General features: G+C 47.1%; 1 protein-coding gene across 1 annotated transcript in view; it reads right to left on the reverse strand.

The window, feature by feature from the left end:
* LOC119967418 (ammonium transporter Rh type A-like) overlaps nucleotides 1-15,253 on the reverse strand; it is a 66,744-nt gene that overhangs the window by 16,989 nt on the left and 34,502 nt on the right. The window contains exons 4-6 of the mRNA XM_038799943.1: nucleotides 13,796-13,943; nucleotides 8,892-9,058; nucleotides 6,532-6,669 (exon numbers count right to left, since the gene is read on the reverse strand). Of these exons, the coding sequence (XP_038655871.1) occupies nucleotides 6,532-6,669; nucleotides 8,892-9,058; nucleotides 13,796-13,943 (453 nt within the window). The remainder of the gene's footprint in view (nucleotides 1-6,531; nucleotides 6,670-8,891; nucleotides 9,059-13,795; nucleotides 13,944-15,253) is intronic.

Below are 15,253 nucleotides of genomic sequence, written 5' to 3' on the forward strand. Positions count from 1 at the left end.
ACCCCTTCAGTCCCCCCTTTAGTCCCCCCTTCAGTTTCCCCCTTCAGTTCCCCCTGAAGGCCCTAATCTCCCTCAGTCCTCACCTTCAAGCTGCACCCTCTTCAGCCCTACACTCAGTGCCCCCCCTTCAGGCTCTTAGCCCCCTCCAGGGCCTGCAGTCCCCCCTTCAGTGCCCCCCCCCCCCCACCCCCCACAGTTTTCCCTTTCAGGTCCCCATAGTCCCCCTGGGCAGCAAGGTAGCACAAGTGGCTAGCACTGTGGCTTCACAGTGCCAGGGTCCCAGGTTCGATTCCCCGCTGGGTCACTGCCTGTGTGGCGTCTGCACGTTCTCCCCGTGTCTGCGTGGGTTTCCTCCGGGTGCTTCGGTTTCCTCCCTCAGTCCAAAGACATGCAGGTTAGGTGGATTGGCCATGATAAATTGCCCTTAGTGACCAAAAAGGTTAGGAGGGGTTATTGGGTTATGGGGATAGGGCAGAAGTGAGGGCTTTAGTGGGTCGGCGCAGACTTGATGGGCCAAATGGCCTCCTTCTACACTGTATGTTCTATGTTCAGGCCCCTTGGCAGTGCCGACCTGGTGCCGTGGATTCGGAGGGGGAACAAAGCTACAGAAGGAGGACTAACCATATGACCCCCATCCTGGGAAAGACCCCTTACCTGAGCCCCTCCAGTCTAGCCCGAGACCACTTGACCCCATCTTTCCTGAAGGATACCCGCCCCTCGCACCCTAGAAGTTTGTATAGAGTGGGTACTCACCCCTTTGCTTAAATCAGTTATAATCAGGTTTCACCCACTCTACTTGGGCCAGGCAAAGATTTGACGCCCAGGGCGATTTCCACTTTGGCGCTCACACCAGATTCAAAGGGCCCTCAGGAATCCTGCCAGGGACTAGCAGACCCTGAGAATCACGTCCATTATTTCTGATATGAACAGACAACGGGCAGCATCTTGTGAAGACGTGGTAGTTTCACTCACCCGGAAGCAAAGTCGGTGTTGAGCTGACGCAATGGATGCTAAGTGCCAAGGCTGCTGCTGTGACTGCAAGCAGGCCCAAAAAGTAGACACAATGGATTCCGGAGCAAGTTTAGGCAGCCAAGGGAGGGGGAAAGGGTTTGGGTTTTAGGGGTAGTGTGATTTATAGAGAAGGAAGGTAGAAAGAAAGGGGGTGGTACCTTAAAGGGCTGACCCCCAATGCATAAAGGACATCACCTGAAGATAGTATCCCACTTCCTTCCCATCCTTTTAAAAACCTCTGCCCAACTGCCCGTGCCACCTATGTTATAGGATAGGCAGAATGTTGTCAGGGTCAATTGACTTGTTAACAATCTCATTTGACCCTTAATTATCTAATTAAATATCGTGGTCAGACTGATGTTTTCGATACCCCCGCAGCAAGTAAAATGAGCGTGCGTTTACAAGCTCATTTGACCCTTGATTATCTATTTAAATATGGTGGTCAGACTGATGTTTTCGATACCCCCCACCACCCAGTAACGTTTGGGGTGTGCGTTTGGGCTGAGTAGGAAGGTGGGTTTGGGGGTGGGGGTAGAACGTGCCTTATTTTACATGCACACCCCACTGAAAATACCCCCAGCAGGATCATGTAAAATCAGCTCAATGACTGAGCTGGGGAACGATTGGCCGTTGAAGTTGCTCCCACCCCATTGTCCTAATTTTGCTAGAAGTGCAATGGACGATATTTTTACATGCAGATGAAGTTTCTGGCGTTATGAGAGCACATTGAAATTTTCCTGCTAATGTTAAATGATCTTTCAAACATGTTTTCATTAGCTCATGCTAATCCGACACCTTTAATGTGTTTCTTAAGTACGTATGGGGCCTATGAATAATAATCACAAAACAATATTTCCATCCTTTTTTCCTTGTCTCCTTTATTTACAGTCATATATTAAAAGAAAATTAACAAAATATTTCCCTCAGCATTGGCAATACTGCTTGTAGTTTGGCTGCAGAAGATCTTCGGAAATTGGATCAACATTTATTGGACAATGAGAAACGACTGGCTGCATTACAAGGTGAAAACCACTAGACAAGCAGCAATTACGGCTGACGATTATGAGCTAATTCATAAATTTAAACCTTTGTTCCATCACCCTCATAATTTTGTAAAGGATAGGAAGTGGGCGAGTGAAATGAAGGCAGGTAGCCAAAGTAAGGACTAGATTGCTGGAAATGCTCTGAGATTCCTTCTCATACCAGGAAGGAGGGTATCGAGGGTTCAGGTGAGACTCGAAAGCCTAGCTGTCACCAATGTAATAAGGTGACACGTTTGTTCAGCGTGTTGAAAGTTGTGAGGAAATCCCATGGGACCTGTTGGAGTTCAAATGAAGGATTCACAGAATACTACGGTGCAGAAGAGGATCTAATCTGCACCAATGCATGAAAGGCCCTGACCTGCCCACCTAATCCCACTTGCCAGCACTTGACCTTGAATGTTATGGCGTGCCAAGTACTCATCCCGGTACCTGTTAAAGGATATGAGGCAACCCGCCTCTACCACTCTCCCAGGTAATGCATTCCAGACCGTCACCACCTCTGGGTAAAAAAGTTTATTCTCAAATCCCCCCTGAACCCCTCACTTTGAACTTGTGTCCCCTTGTTGCGCTAACAATTGCACACAGAAACACGAAACGGTACAAAAGAGGCTTTATTACCGTGAGATGTTGTTATGTCAAGTGGAGCTGTAAAATGGCAGCTCAGGAGACCTCATGGATATTTATACTGCTCCTGTGGGCGGAGCTAGCCTGCAGGGGCTTACCGACAAGCCTGTAATAGCCGGTACTATTGTACATCCCCTAATAGAGGCACACACATATATATACAGTGGTATTACCACACCCCTCATAACTGACCCTTCAACTAAAAGGAACAATTGCTCCCTATCCACCCTGTCCATGCCCCTAATAATCTTGTACACATCAATCAGGCCTCCCCTCAGTCTTCTCTGCTCCAGAGAAAACAACCCAAGCCTATCCAAACTCTCTTTATAACTTAAATGATCCATTCCAGGCAACATTCTAGTAAATCTTCTCTGCACCCCCTTCAGTGCAATTACATTCTTCCTATAATGTAGTGACCAGAATTGCACACAGTACTCCAACTGTGGCCTTAGCAAAATTCTACACAGATGAAAAAGGAACAAAAGTGGGAATACTACAGGGTAGATTGTAGCTTTAACTGGGCTTAGGAGACCTGAGGTAAACACTGTTGTGGGAGCAGGTCTGATGAATGAGGTAAATGAGAAATATACAGGTTTTTTTGTCTAAGGGAAAGATCACCCTATTTTCTTCAACTGCGGTAGCCAAACCCATAACAATTTTAAGGACACGGGTGCTACTCAAGCTCTCCTACTGGAGAAGGATTTGCTTTTCCCTCCAGAGAGTTCAATGAAAGCTAAGGTATTAGTGAAGGGGATATATGGAAATTATATCTCGGTTCTATTGTATAAAGTACAATTGGAGTGTGATTTAGTGTCAGGTCCAGTGGTGGTCGGAGTGGTTAAGAAGTTACCAGTGGATAGAATAGACTTACTTTTGGGGAATGATTTGGCAAGAGTGAAGGTTTCAGCTTCACCCATATTCACAGAGTGTCTGAATTACTGTGGATAGCGCATGAGATACCAATGGCATAACAGGTGGGAATTAAGAAAACAGATTAGGCATTAAATGACACAAAGAAAGAAATGTTGCAAGACATTAATCACACATCAAATGACAATGGTACTGAATTTAATACTGCTGATACTGATATTCTCTACGAGAATAATTCCTCACAGAAGTTGGTCAAAGATAAAATCCAGTAGAAAACCAGGTTCTGAGAACTCCAAGACTGAAGGTGATCCTAAGAAAGAGGAGTTTGAATCTAATAGTTATAACACTGATATTCAGGTGAGAGTTCCGAATCTGATTTGGATTCTGATTATGAAGTAATGATAAACAACTATTACCAAATAGACCTGTCACTAATTGATCTTGAACTGATGGCAAGTAATTATTCCAAACCTAAGGAAGAAGAAAGAAAATCAGAAGACGAAGGTAAATTGGAATTACATAAAAGTAATTTGTTACAGCTTCTTGCAGTAAAGCCCTTGCCATCCACTTCAAGTGCTCCCAGAGCTTGCCTGTTTTGAAGGAAGATGTGCATAATGGCATGGCATCAGCTATTCAGGACGAGGACAGCAATGACTGTGAAATGACAAATAGCTGATTAACCCACATCCTTTTAAAAACCCACAGTGCCTCTTCAAGGTAAAGGAAGGAAATTTCAAAGGAAATGAAATAATTAGTGATCAATTGTTTTTGAAAGTGAAGAGGACGGTGGATGAAGAACCGCTGGTGAGCTGGTGATCAATGAATTGGCCAAATGGCTGTATTCTGTCCGGTGCCAGGATGAAGGAAGGGTTAAATTGTGAACTGTTTTGCTCCCTCTGCACTGGGCCGCCTTTAAAAATAGCGCCCTGATCATCGGCTGTCTAAGTTGCCGGTGGATGGGAATCAGCATGTCCTGCCAGTGATATGTCGTGGATCCCGATCACTGAACAGTCTCAGGTTACAAGGCAGAGAAAGCCACCTTGGTGTGGGTGGCTTCACTGCCACTTTTCCTGCCCAACATCATCCTTTGCCGATATCCAAGGAAATCTCACCCGAAATGTCACAAACCATCCAGCGCTTTGCAGCAATTCTCAAATCCTATCTCTTCACCTCAAACTGCTGGCTTTTTCACACATTAATCATGAAGGGCACCATGAACTCACCATTATTTTCCCAGTAGATTCCGGACTAATATCGGAGTTAGAATGGGTAAAACATATTATAAAATAGTTGCGATCTACTCCACTAATCTATTTATTTATTTGTCTATTCAGTGGGTTTGCAATGATTTTAAATAAAATTTACTTGCAGCTGTCATGATTGCAATTATCTTTTTCAAAGATTTTATGAGAAAATATCTGCATCAAAGTTTACAAAATACACAATTTCAAGGAGGTTTTTAAAACAGAATATCAGTTTATACTTTTTGGTGAATGTTGTGAATTGTGATGCAGACCACTCATGTATATCAGGGCGGAATTCTCTGATCATGAGGCTAAGTGTTGACGCCGTCGTAAATGCCGTCGCGTTTCACAACGGCGTCAACTTGCCCCCAGGAGCAGCGATTCTGACCCCTACAGGGGGCCAGCATGGCACTGGAGTGACCCATGCTGCTCCAGCTGCCGATACCGGCGTCAAGGGGCGGCGCGGGTCTGCGCAGTGCGACCGGCGCCAATGCGCGCATGCGCAGTGCGAACGGTGCGATTGTGTGCATGCGCGGTGGCTACAGGGACCAGCGTGGAGCAAAAGAGGCCCTCAGCCCGAGAGGCCGGCCCGCTGTTTGATAGGCCCCAATCGCGGGCCAGGCCACAGCAGGTAGGACCCCTCGCTGCCCTCACCAGGCCGCCCGCGGATGGATGCACGCTGAGGTCCCGTCGGGTAAGACCACATGTGGACGGCGCCGGCGGGACTCGATTTTTTTTCCGACCACTCGACCCATCCCAGGTGGAGAATTGCCGGTGGGGCCGCGTAGAGCAGCCCCCAACCGGCGCCGCGCTGATCGCGCCAGTGCCAACGGCACCGATTCTGTGCTCTCTGGAGAATCGGCGGTCAGGTGTCGTGGCGGCGTCGTGCGATTCGCGCCCGGCTCTGCGATTCTCCGGCCGGGCCTGGGCTGAGAGAAACCCGCCCAGGTTTTGCTTTTTCCTTTATGGATTCTCCCTTCTGTGGACTAAGTCCCCACGCCGGCGGGAGAACCAGCGGCAACCATCCTGGCGTCAACAGTCCCCGAAAGTGCGGAATTCTCCTCACTTTTGGGGGCTAGGTGGACGCCGGAGGGGTTGGTGCCACTTCAGTCATCGCCGAATAGATGGCGCGAGTTCACGGATGTGGGGAAGGGCTGGCGTGATCTCGCGCTTGCGCAGAACTGCCGGCATGATTCAGTGCATGCGCAGACCGGTCGGTGTATTTTGGCGCCTGTGCGGGGGAGGAGGTTCTCTCTCTGCGCCGGCCCCTGTAGGGCTCCGCCAAGGCCGGAAGACATTCCCCCACAGAACAAGCCTGCCCGCAGATCGGTGGGCCGCGATCACAGGCCAGGCCACCGTGGGCGGCCCCTCCGGGGTCGGACCCCCTGCGTGCCCCCCCCCCCAAGGACTGCCCCCGCCGACTCACCTGCTAGGTCCCGCCAGTACGTGAGTTGAGTGATACACGCCGGTTGGACTGGCCAAAAATGGCGGCCGCTTGGTCCTTCAGGGCCCGGAGTATTGCCGGGGGTGCCGCTGCCAATGGCCCCCGACTGACGTGGCATGAATCCTACCCCACCTGAAAAAAGGACGCCGTAGAATACGTCAGCCGGCGTCAGGGTGGGTCAGAGAATCCTGCCCCATGGAGAGATTTCCAACTTGGTCTATTGATGCTAAGCCAAGGTGCGATAGATACTACCCCAAAATCAGAGATTCAATAATGCAAAAAGGTCAGAACCTACCGTCAGATATTTGAATCCAATTGTGGAGATTATTCCAGCTATGACTCCAATCAGCAGACTTCCATAGGGATAGATCATCATGTCAGCAGAGGTTCCAGCAGCCACACCACCTGCCAGAGTAGCATTCTGTATATGAACCTGCACAAAGAGAAACAAACACTAGCTTCATTTGGGAAAAAGCACAGTAATACTTCCTTGACACATTTAAAATTAACCCAGTTTGTAGGAGTCAATCAGAAGAAAGGGTTGCCTCAAAGGTCATAATTTTGACCAAAATACCCATCACAACTATTTTACCTTGGTTCAGCAATGCCAAGAAAATACAATAATATAATACAATATACCCCCATAAGAATGTGGACAAATATGTGACTAAGGCCTTTAAGTGGTCATTAATTGGCACTTAAGAGCCCCAATAGTTGGCAGAGCAGTAAGTTCAACCATGGACCTTCCCACCCAGAACCTAATTTTGGCAGATATGGGGAGGTGTTAGGGTTGTAATGTTAAAGGATTAAATATTACGCAGCGGAACATGAACCATCTAAATTCTTTTTGTTTACAAATTAGGAGGCGTTGATTTGTTTTTAATTCAGCCACGATAAGCACTGCATTATCATGTACATTGATGCTCATTGAAGTTAATGATTGAAAACTAAAATTTATTAATGTTCAATTTGAAATCTGACTGAAGCCCAGCAGCAGAAGTTCACACAAGAAATTTAATCTTCAATTGTTGCATTAGAAAATGTCAGCTGGTCCCTCGGCAGAAAATTATATCTGCAAAATTCTTCCCTCCTCAAACTTGTGAAAATTGAATACTGAATACTGCAGTTTTTTAAGACCAGTAAAATAGATTGATACAACTAATGAAATGCCGGAAACTCCCTGAATTTGTTCTGTGATAACTAAATTGGAGTGACTTTTTTTTCCAATTAAGGAGCAATATTAGCCTGGCCAATCCACCTAACCACATCTTTGGGTGTGGGGGTGAAACCCATGCAAACTCCCCACAGACAGTGACCTGGGGCCAGGGTCGAACCCCGGTCCTCAGTGCCGTAGGTAGCAGTGTTAACCATTGTGCCACCCTATCTAAATTGGAGTGACAACGAGGTTGAGGATTTATGATTTAATTTTGGTGGCAATGAATTGATTGTTCCTCCTATTATATTTGCTGTTGTAACTACAATGGATAGAGTAACTCCTCTTTGTGGTCAATAGCTGAGCTATTCTACTTCAAGCAGTGAAAGAAATGGAAAGCGAGGCCAGAATCTTGTGCTGTCACTGGTGGCGAGCTAGGAGACAGGAAGGATGTCTGTTCAGGGGGAATAGTGACATACCAGAGCCCTAACACCTTCCCACATCTGCTAGAATTAAGTTCTGTTTGGGAAGGACCATGGTTGACCTTGTTGCTCAGCCAACCATTGGGGCCCTTAAGTGGCCAATTAATGACCACTTAAGGGCTTCATCCTGCCACCAGTGTTATTAACCCAGTTGCAGGCAGGCCTATCGGCATCCAATGTGTTAGATTGGTAAAATTGTTGCAACCATCTTGTCTCTCTTGGGGATTGTGGTAGTATGACTAGGGGTATTACGGTACCTTAGAAGTGAGCTGCTATTGGTGCAGAGGACTCGCTGCCCATTGGCCCGGGTAAGTCATGTGCCTCTCAGCCGATTGGCTGAGAGGTAGGCAGCTCCGCCTACAAGGCGGGATATAAGAACCCGTGCTTCCTGGTAGTCGGCCATTCTTTTGTACGTCTGCTGCCGTGCACACATCTTGTTCATTAAAGCCTATCGTTTGGATCTCATCTTCGTCTCGTGTCCAATTGATGGTGCATCAGGGATCGAAGGACTGGATATAAGGAAGGGGGAGTGTGACCCTCCCTGATAGCCACCACCGACCCTCCTGCGCCCCACCCCCTACCACAAACATTAATCGCTTGTGTCACTCCATGATCTGAGGACTCCAGTGCCTGTCCTTCCAGCAGCAGCCACAATCTTCCCAGTGGCACTGCTGAGCACAACAGCTGCCATCCTCTGATTGACCTGCAGCTTTCTGTAGGCGAGGCTTCCACCCTTGAAGTATGGATTCCTGGGGAAAGTCTGCTGCTGGACTCATCACTACCTGATTGGTGTATGGTGTGATGGACCTTTCCAAAAAGAGGCTTCACAGGTGTCTTGCTGCCTTCCCAGCCAGCAGGCAACATCTCTGACAGCTCAGCAAGGTTCAACCCATAATTTCTCAAAGTTAATTAATGAAGGAGTAATGTATCAGAAATTTCCCTAATTGAAGAGCAATATGATATCCTGATAGAGTCAGTAATTATGGCAAAATTAATAAATATAAAAATATTCATCCTCACCATATCCAATCTTCCCTTCTTATCAAGTAAGCTAGATAGGGCATAAGCAGTGAGCACACATGCAGCCAATGAATAGTAAGTGTTGATAATGGCTCGGTACTGTCCATCGGGATTTTCTACAATGGCGGAGTTGAAACTTGGCCAAAACATCCATAAGAAAAGAGTACCTGCAACATATTTAGAACAATATGTAGTTATATTGGAGCTTTAAAAACAACAGTTGTCAATGTGTCAAAAATAAATCTGACATTATTGGTTATGTTGAAGATTAACAGTCCTCCCGATGTTAATACCTTCAACATATATTTAAAAAATAAAAAACAACTGGCAGAGGTATCTTTAGCATTGAGCATTATCTAATTGTTGTATCAGCACTATCTAGGAACAGCCGGTCCAACAAAATAGATTAATTACTTAATTTCACGTGTATTTTTTAGGTAAACAATTGGTTCGAATATGAGTTCAAAAACAGCTCAACCATATAGGATAAAATCTGTTTTGTTTGTAGGCAGTATCTGGCAGTATCAGTTCAGTTCCCAGACTATTGCATCTACATCCCCCTAATTTAGTTCAAGTTGTTATTAAATTAACAAACCTGCAAGATTGTGATGCGCAAGTTAATAAACATCATACGGATCTGGTAGTACTCTTCTGAGGTTTGACTTGGGACATATTTTTCGGATAAAATATGTGGACTATTAATTCTGTATGTAATGTTAGGGCAAGATTTCCATGGTCCTAATCAGGACCATAAAAAATGTCTGCCCAGATAAACTAAATTTGGGCAGGGTATTCAGGTGGCAAGGGACTGGGGTCAGATTCATAAAATAAATTTGGGGCAGGGTGATTGAACAAATGAAAGGGGACTTTTGCAGGTGGGACGTGCTCCCGCTGTCATTGACAGGGAGGGTACAGACTGTGAAAATGACAGTCTTCCCAAGATTGCTGATTGTGTTTCAGTGTCTCCCAATCTTTATCCCCAAGACATTTTTTAGGAAAATTAACAGTGATCTTGGGTTTTATATGGGCTGGGAAAGCCCCGAGAGTGAAGAAGATCCTTCTTGAGTGGGGACGTGGGGAGGGAACTTTATCAATTATTAATGGGCGGCTAATCACACTGGGCTAAATCGCTAGCTTTGAAAGCAGGCCAAGGCAGGCCAGGAGCACTGTTCAATTCCCGCACCAGCCTCCCCGAACAGGCGCCGGAATGTGGTGACTAGGGACTTTTCACAGCAACTTCATTTGAAACCTACTTGTTACAATAAGCGACTTTCATTTAATTTCATTTCATATTTCGATGGTCAGGAAGTGGGTAGTGGGAGAGGGGTCGGTGTGGTAATGGGTAGAGGCAGCATTGTGTAAGGGCACTGGAGGCTGTTAACGGCACCTCTGCCATTCTCACGGGCTCGGTACTCCACAAGCCCAGTGGTAGTGGCAGCCCTGAGAGTGTGGGGGCAATGGACGCAGTATTAGAGACTGGAGGGGGTGTCGGTATGGTCACCAATCTGTGACAGTAACCAGTTCGCTCGGTGGGGGGGCTGGATGGGAGCTTTAGGATGTGGTAGCGGGTAGGGATTGAGAGATTTGGGGATCCCTTCTTTGAGGAGGGGTTCCCGAGCCTGGAGCTTCTAGAGGAGGAGTTCGAGTTGCTGTGTGGGAACGGATTTCGGTACCTGCAGGTCCCAAGTTTCCCTCGCCTCTCTCTAAGGGGACTACAGGATAGAGTGATGTTAAAATCAGGGGTTGGGGAGGGGCGGGTCTCGGAAATATACAAGGAATTGATGAAGTGGGAAGGGGTCCCAATCAGGGAGGTGAAGAGGAAGTGGGAGGTTGAGTTGGGGGGGGGGGGGGGGGAGTTGGAAGTCAGGCTATGGGAGAAGGCCCTGAAAAGGGTCAATGCATCCTCGTCGTGTGCCAGGGCCAGGCTCAGCCTTAAACAGTTCAAGGTGGTCCACAGGGCTCATATGACTGTGGCCTGGTTGAGTAGGTTTTTTGAGGAGGTGGAGGATGGTGTGGGATGGGCGGGGGGGAGTCCAGTGAATCATGTGTTCTGGGTGTGCCTGAAGCTGAGGGGATTTTGGCAGGGATCCTCAGATGTCATGTCAGAGGTCCTGAAAGGGAGGGTGACTCCGAGTCCAGAGATGGCAATATTTGGAGTGTCGGAAGATCTGGGATTGCGGGGGGGTGGGGGGGGGGGGGGGGGGGGTAGAGAGAAAGGCTGATGTTTTGGCCTTTGCCTCCCTGGTGGCCCAGAGACAGATTTTGCTGGTACAGAGGGACTCGGAGCCTCCAAAGTCGGGGGTGTGGGCCAGTGACATGGCAGGGTTTCCCAAGCTAGAGAAGATTAAGTTCGCCTTAAGGGGTTCATTACAGAGGTTCGCTCGGAGTTGGCAGTCGCTCATCAACTTCTTTAAGGAAAACTGACTGTCTGACTGTCAGCAGAAGGGGGGCGGGGGGAGGGGGGGTTGGAATGGGGTGGGGGGTGGAGGGAAGGTATGGAAGTGGAGAATAAGGGCAGGGAATCTAATATATGGGTAGTTAGGAGTTAGGGTGGGGGGAAGTTGGGCATGTTACTGTGGTGTTTTTGCGGGTGTTGGATCGCTCTGCTAATTAGAATGTTGATATGTTAAAATGTTAAAATGATATATGCCTCAATAAAATGTTTTCTAAAAAAAAATGTCCGCCCAGCAAGGTGGCCTAAGGCCCCTTTGAAATGGTTGATGTTTGTAAGCATTGTGGTTACAGCACTTCAGAGTTACTCATCCATGAACAGAGATAAATGAAGCAAGCTTCACAGTTGTGTTTGTGGAAGCTGTCAATCGCAGCCCACTAAGAGAAATGAACCAATGGCTTGTAGGTAAAGGTTCTGAGGGGTTTAAACATAAGTAACTGCTATCTTCTTTCCAGGAATGGACACATGGTGCTTTCTCTGTCTGAGCCAGCAGCCCACATGAGTGTTACAAAAATATTTTTTTTCATGACCCTGGCTGAACTGCTCTCTAGCTTGCAGACAGGGCTCTCTTTTCTGGGGAGGGTGGGGATCTGTGATGGAGTTCCTTTAGTTAGGGGATCTCTGTGGGGGGTTCTTTTAGTTAGCGGGTCTCTGGGTGGTCCCTTTAGTTTGGGGATCTGTTTAGTTAGGAGGTCTCTGTGGGGAGGTCCCCTTGTTTAGGGCATCTTTAGGGGTCTCTTTATTTAGGGGGTCTTTGGGGGGCAGTGTGGATGTTGTGAGGGTGGGGTTGACATGTCTGGAATTGTGGGGGGGGGAGGAGAGGGTGGCCCTCGGGTGGCCTTTGGGGGCAACCCCCTTAAGGGGTTACCCTTTTGGCTCACGGCAAGGCCCACCACGTCAGGACCACGTTTGTCCATGCCTGTTGTAGTTCACGCCCAGATGATTCCTGGCTTGGAGGACCAGAGAATCGCGAAGGCCAGAGAATCTGGTGCCCAGTCCGCTAAGTGGATGCAAATGGGCCATTAAGACCCATTTCCTTTCTCCCACTGACGCGTGAGTGAGAATCCCGATTCTACCACAAGGGGGGAGGGAGGGGGCAGAACATCGTAAATGGGGGGGGGGGACCAATCCCGTTTTACCCCTGACACCTGATTCTCTGCTGCATTGGGAAATACGCTTCCAGCGGCGGGTGGCAGATGGTTTTGTCCTCTCTTTCTCTATCCATAGAATCATAGACTCTCTACAGTGCAGAAGGAGGCCATTTGGCCCATCGAATCTGCATCGACCCTCTGAAAGCGCACTCCACCCAAGTCCACACCCCTGCTGTAGAACTCCATAACCTAATCTACGCATCGCTGGACAAACTAAATGGCAGTGTTAATGACTGTGCCCCTGTGCCGTCCCTGTGCCGCCGTGTTGCCCAGGTTTTCTGCTGAGTTTTTCCCACATTTCCTATTTTTTGCCAAAGTAAGTACAGCTTTTGGACAATGCATGTTTGGTTCATATTTGAGTCATCAAATAAACAAGAACAACTTGCAAATACATAATAACTTTAATGTAGAAGAATGTCGTAAAGTGCTTCAGTGGCCAGTATTTAGAATTAGAATTAGAACAGTACAGCACAGAACAGGCCCTTCGGCCCTCGATGTTTTGCCGAGCAATGATCACCCTACTCAAGCCCACGTATACCTATACCAGTAACCCAACAACCCCCATTAACCTTATTTTTTAGGACACTAAGGGCAATTTAGCCTGGCCAATCCACCTAACCCGCACATCTTTGGACTGTGGGAGGAAACCGGAGCACCCGGAGGAAACCCACGCACACACGGGGAGGATGTGCAGACTCCGCACAGACAGTGACCCAGCCGGGAATCGAACCTGGGACCCTGGAGCTGTGAAGCATTTATGCTAACCACCATGCTACCGTGCTGCCTAAACACGGAGACACGTAGACAAACAACATTAATATAAGGCCCTAAAATTGACATTAGGAGAGGAGGCCAAATGCTTGGTCAATAAGTAAAGTTGAAAGCATCATCTCAAAGGGGGAGAGAGCTACGAAGAAGCAAAGAGGTTTGGAGAGGCAATTCTAGATCTTAAGGCCTAGTCAGCTGATGATATAGGCACCAGTGTGGGATAATAAAAGGGGGAATCTACAAAAGGCCATTGTTGGAGGAATTCAGCGTTCTCAAAGGATTGTAGGTCTGGAGGAGTTTACAGAGGAGTGGGGGTTGGAGGGGGGGGAGTGATACCATTGGGGGATTTGAACAAGAGGATGAGAATTTAAAATCAAATCAACAGAGCAGGCACGGAATGTAGTACTAGAGGAGATTGTAGCAATAGATTTGAGTAAGGTACAGTAGATCAGAAATATATGTTTTGTAGGTTAATGCAGAATGTGCATCTTATGTTCTAAAATGACTGCCAAAAGTTGTATATTTTTACTTACCAATCATAGCAAATAAATCCGAGTGATACACAGATCCTTCATTATCATGGCCAGCTTGCAATCCTGGCCTATATAGGACACGAGAAACAGCCAGACCAAAATATGCGCCAAAAGCATGAATAGTCATTGATGCACCAACATCTTTGACCTGTAAAATATCCAAAAACTCTCTGTCACTTTATCTAGATTAGTGAAAATGCATATAACTCCAAATTATTTGAAACAATTGAAAAGCTGCATTTGTACCCCTAACCCATCGCAGCCCGTACAAAATCAAATAGAAACATCTGTAAATATTCAGCAGGCCAGGGAATGTCTGCAGAGAGAGAAAGAGTTCATGTTTCATTTCATAGAATCATAGAAACCTTACAGTGCAGATTGGTACGAAAACTAAAATCACATGGAAGTCGGGGATACAGAACTGGCTTGGTTAGAGGGTAGCAGTGGAAGGGTGTTTTTCTGAATGGAGATCAGTAGCTAATGGTGTTCCACAGGGATCAGTGTTGGGACCTCTGTTGTTTGTAGTATATATAAATGATCTGGAGAAAAATGTGGGTGGTCTGATTAGTAAGTTTGCTGATGACACGAAGATTGGCGGAGTTGCTGATAGTGCCGAGCATTGGCAGTGGATACAACAGGACATAGATAGATTGGAGGCTTGGGCACAGAAATGGCAGATGGCGTTTAATCTGGACAAATGCAAGGTGATGCATTTTGGAGGTTCAAATCTAGGTATGAATTATACTGTAAATGGCAGAACCCTTAGGAACATTAATAATAATAGTAATAATCTTTATTGTCACAAGTAGGCTTACATTAACACTGCAATGAAATTATTGTGAAAAGCCCCTAATCGCCACATTCCACTGCTTGTTCGGGTACACAGAGGGAGAATTCAGAATGTTCAAATTATAGCATGTCTTTCAGCACGTCTAACAGCACATCTTTCGTGAGCTGTGGGAGGAAACCGGAGTCCCTGGAGGAAACTCACGCAGACACGGGGAGAACGTGCAGACTCCGCACAGGCAGTGACCCAAGCCGGGAATCAAACCTGGATCCCTGGCGCGGTGAAGCAACAGTCCTAACCACTATGCTACCATGCCACCCTATTAACATTAACACTCAGAGGAACCTGGACGTGCAGGACCACAGTTCCCTAAAAGTGGAAACACAGGTGGCCAAGGTGATTAAGAAGGCATATGGTATGCTTGCCTTCATCAGCAGGGGCATTGAGTACAAGAGCTGGGAAATCATGTTGCAGCTATGTAAAACCTTGGTTAGGCCACATTTGGAATATTGCGTACAGTTCTGGTCACCACATTATCAGAAGGATGTAGAAGGTTTGGAGAGAGTGCAAAGAACAAAGGCACAATATCACAGTGGTTAGCACTATTGCTTCACAGCGCCAGGGTCCCATGTTCAATTCCCGGCTTGGATCACTCTGTGCGGAGTCTCCAC

Source organism: Scyliorhinus canicula, chromosome 6, assembly GCF_902713615.1.
Source record: "Scyliorhinus canicula chromosome 6, sScyCan1.1, whole genome shotgun sequence".
Classification (NCBI taxonomy): Eukaryota; Metazoa; Chordata; class Chondrichthyes; order Carcharhiniformes; family Scyliorhinidae; genus Scyliorhinus; species Scyliorhinus canicula.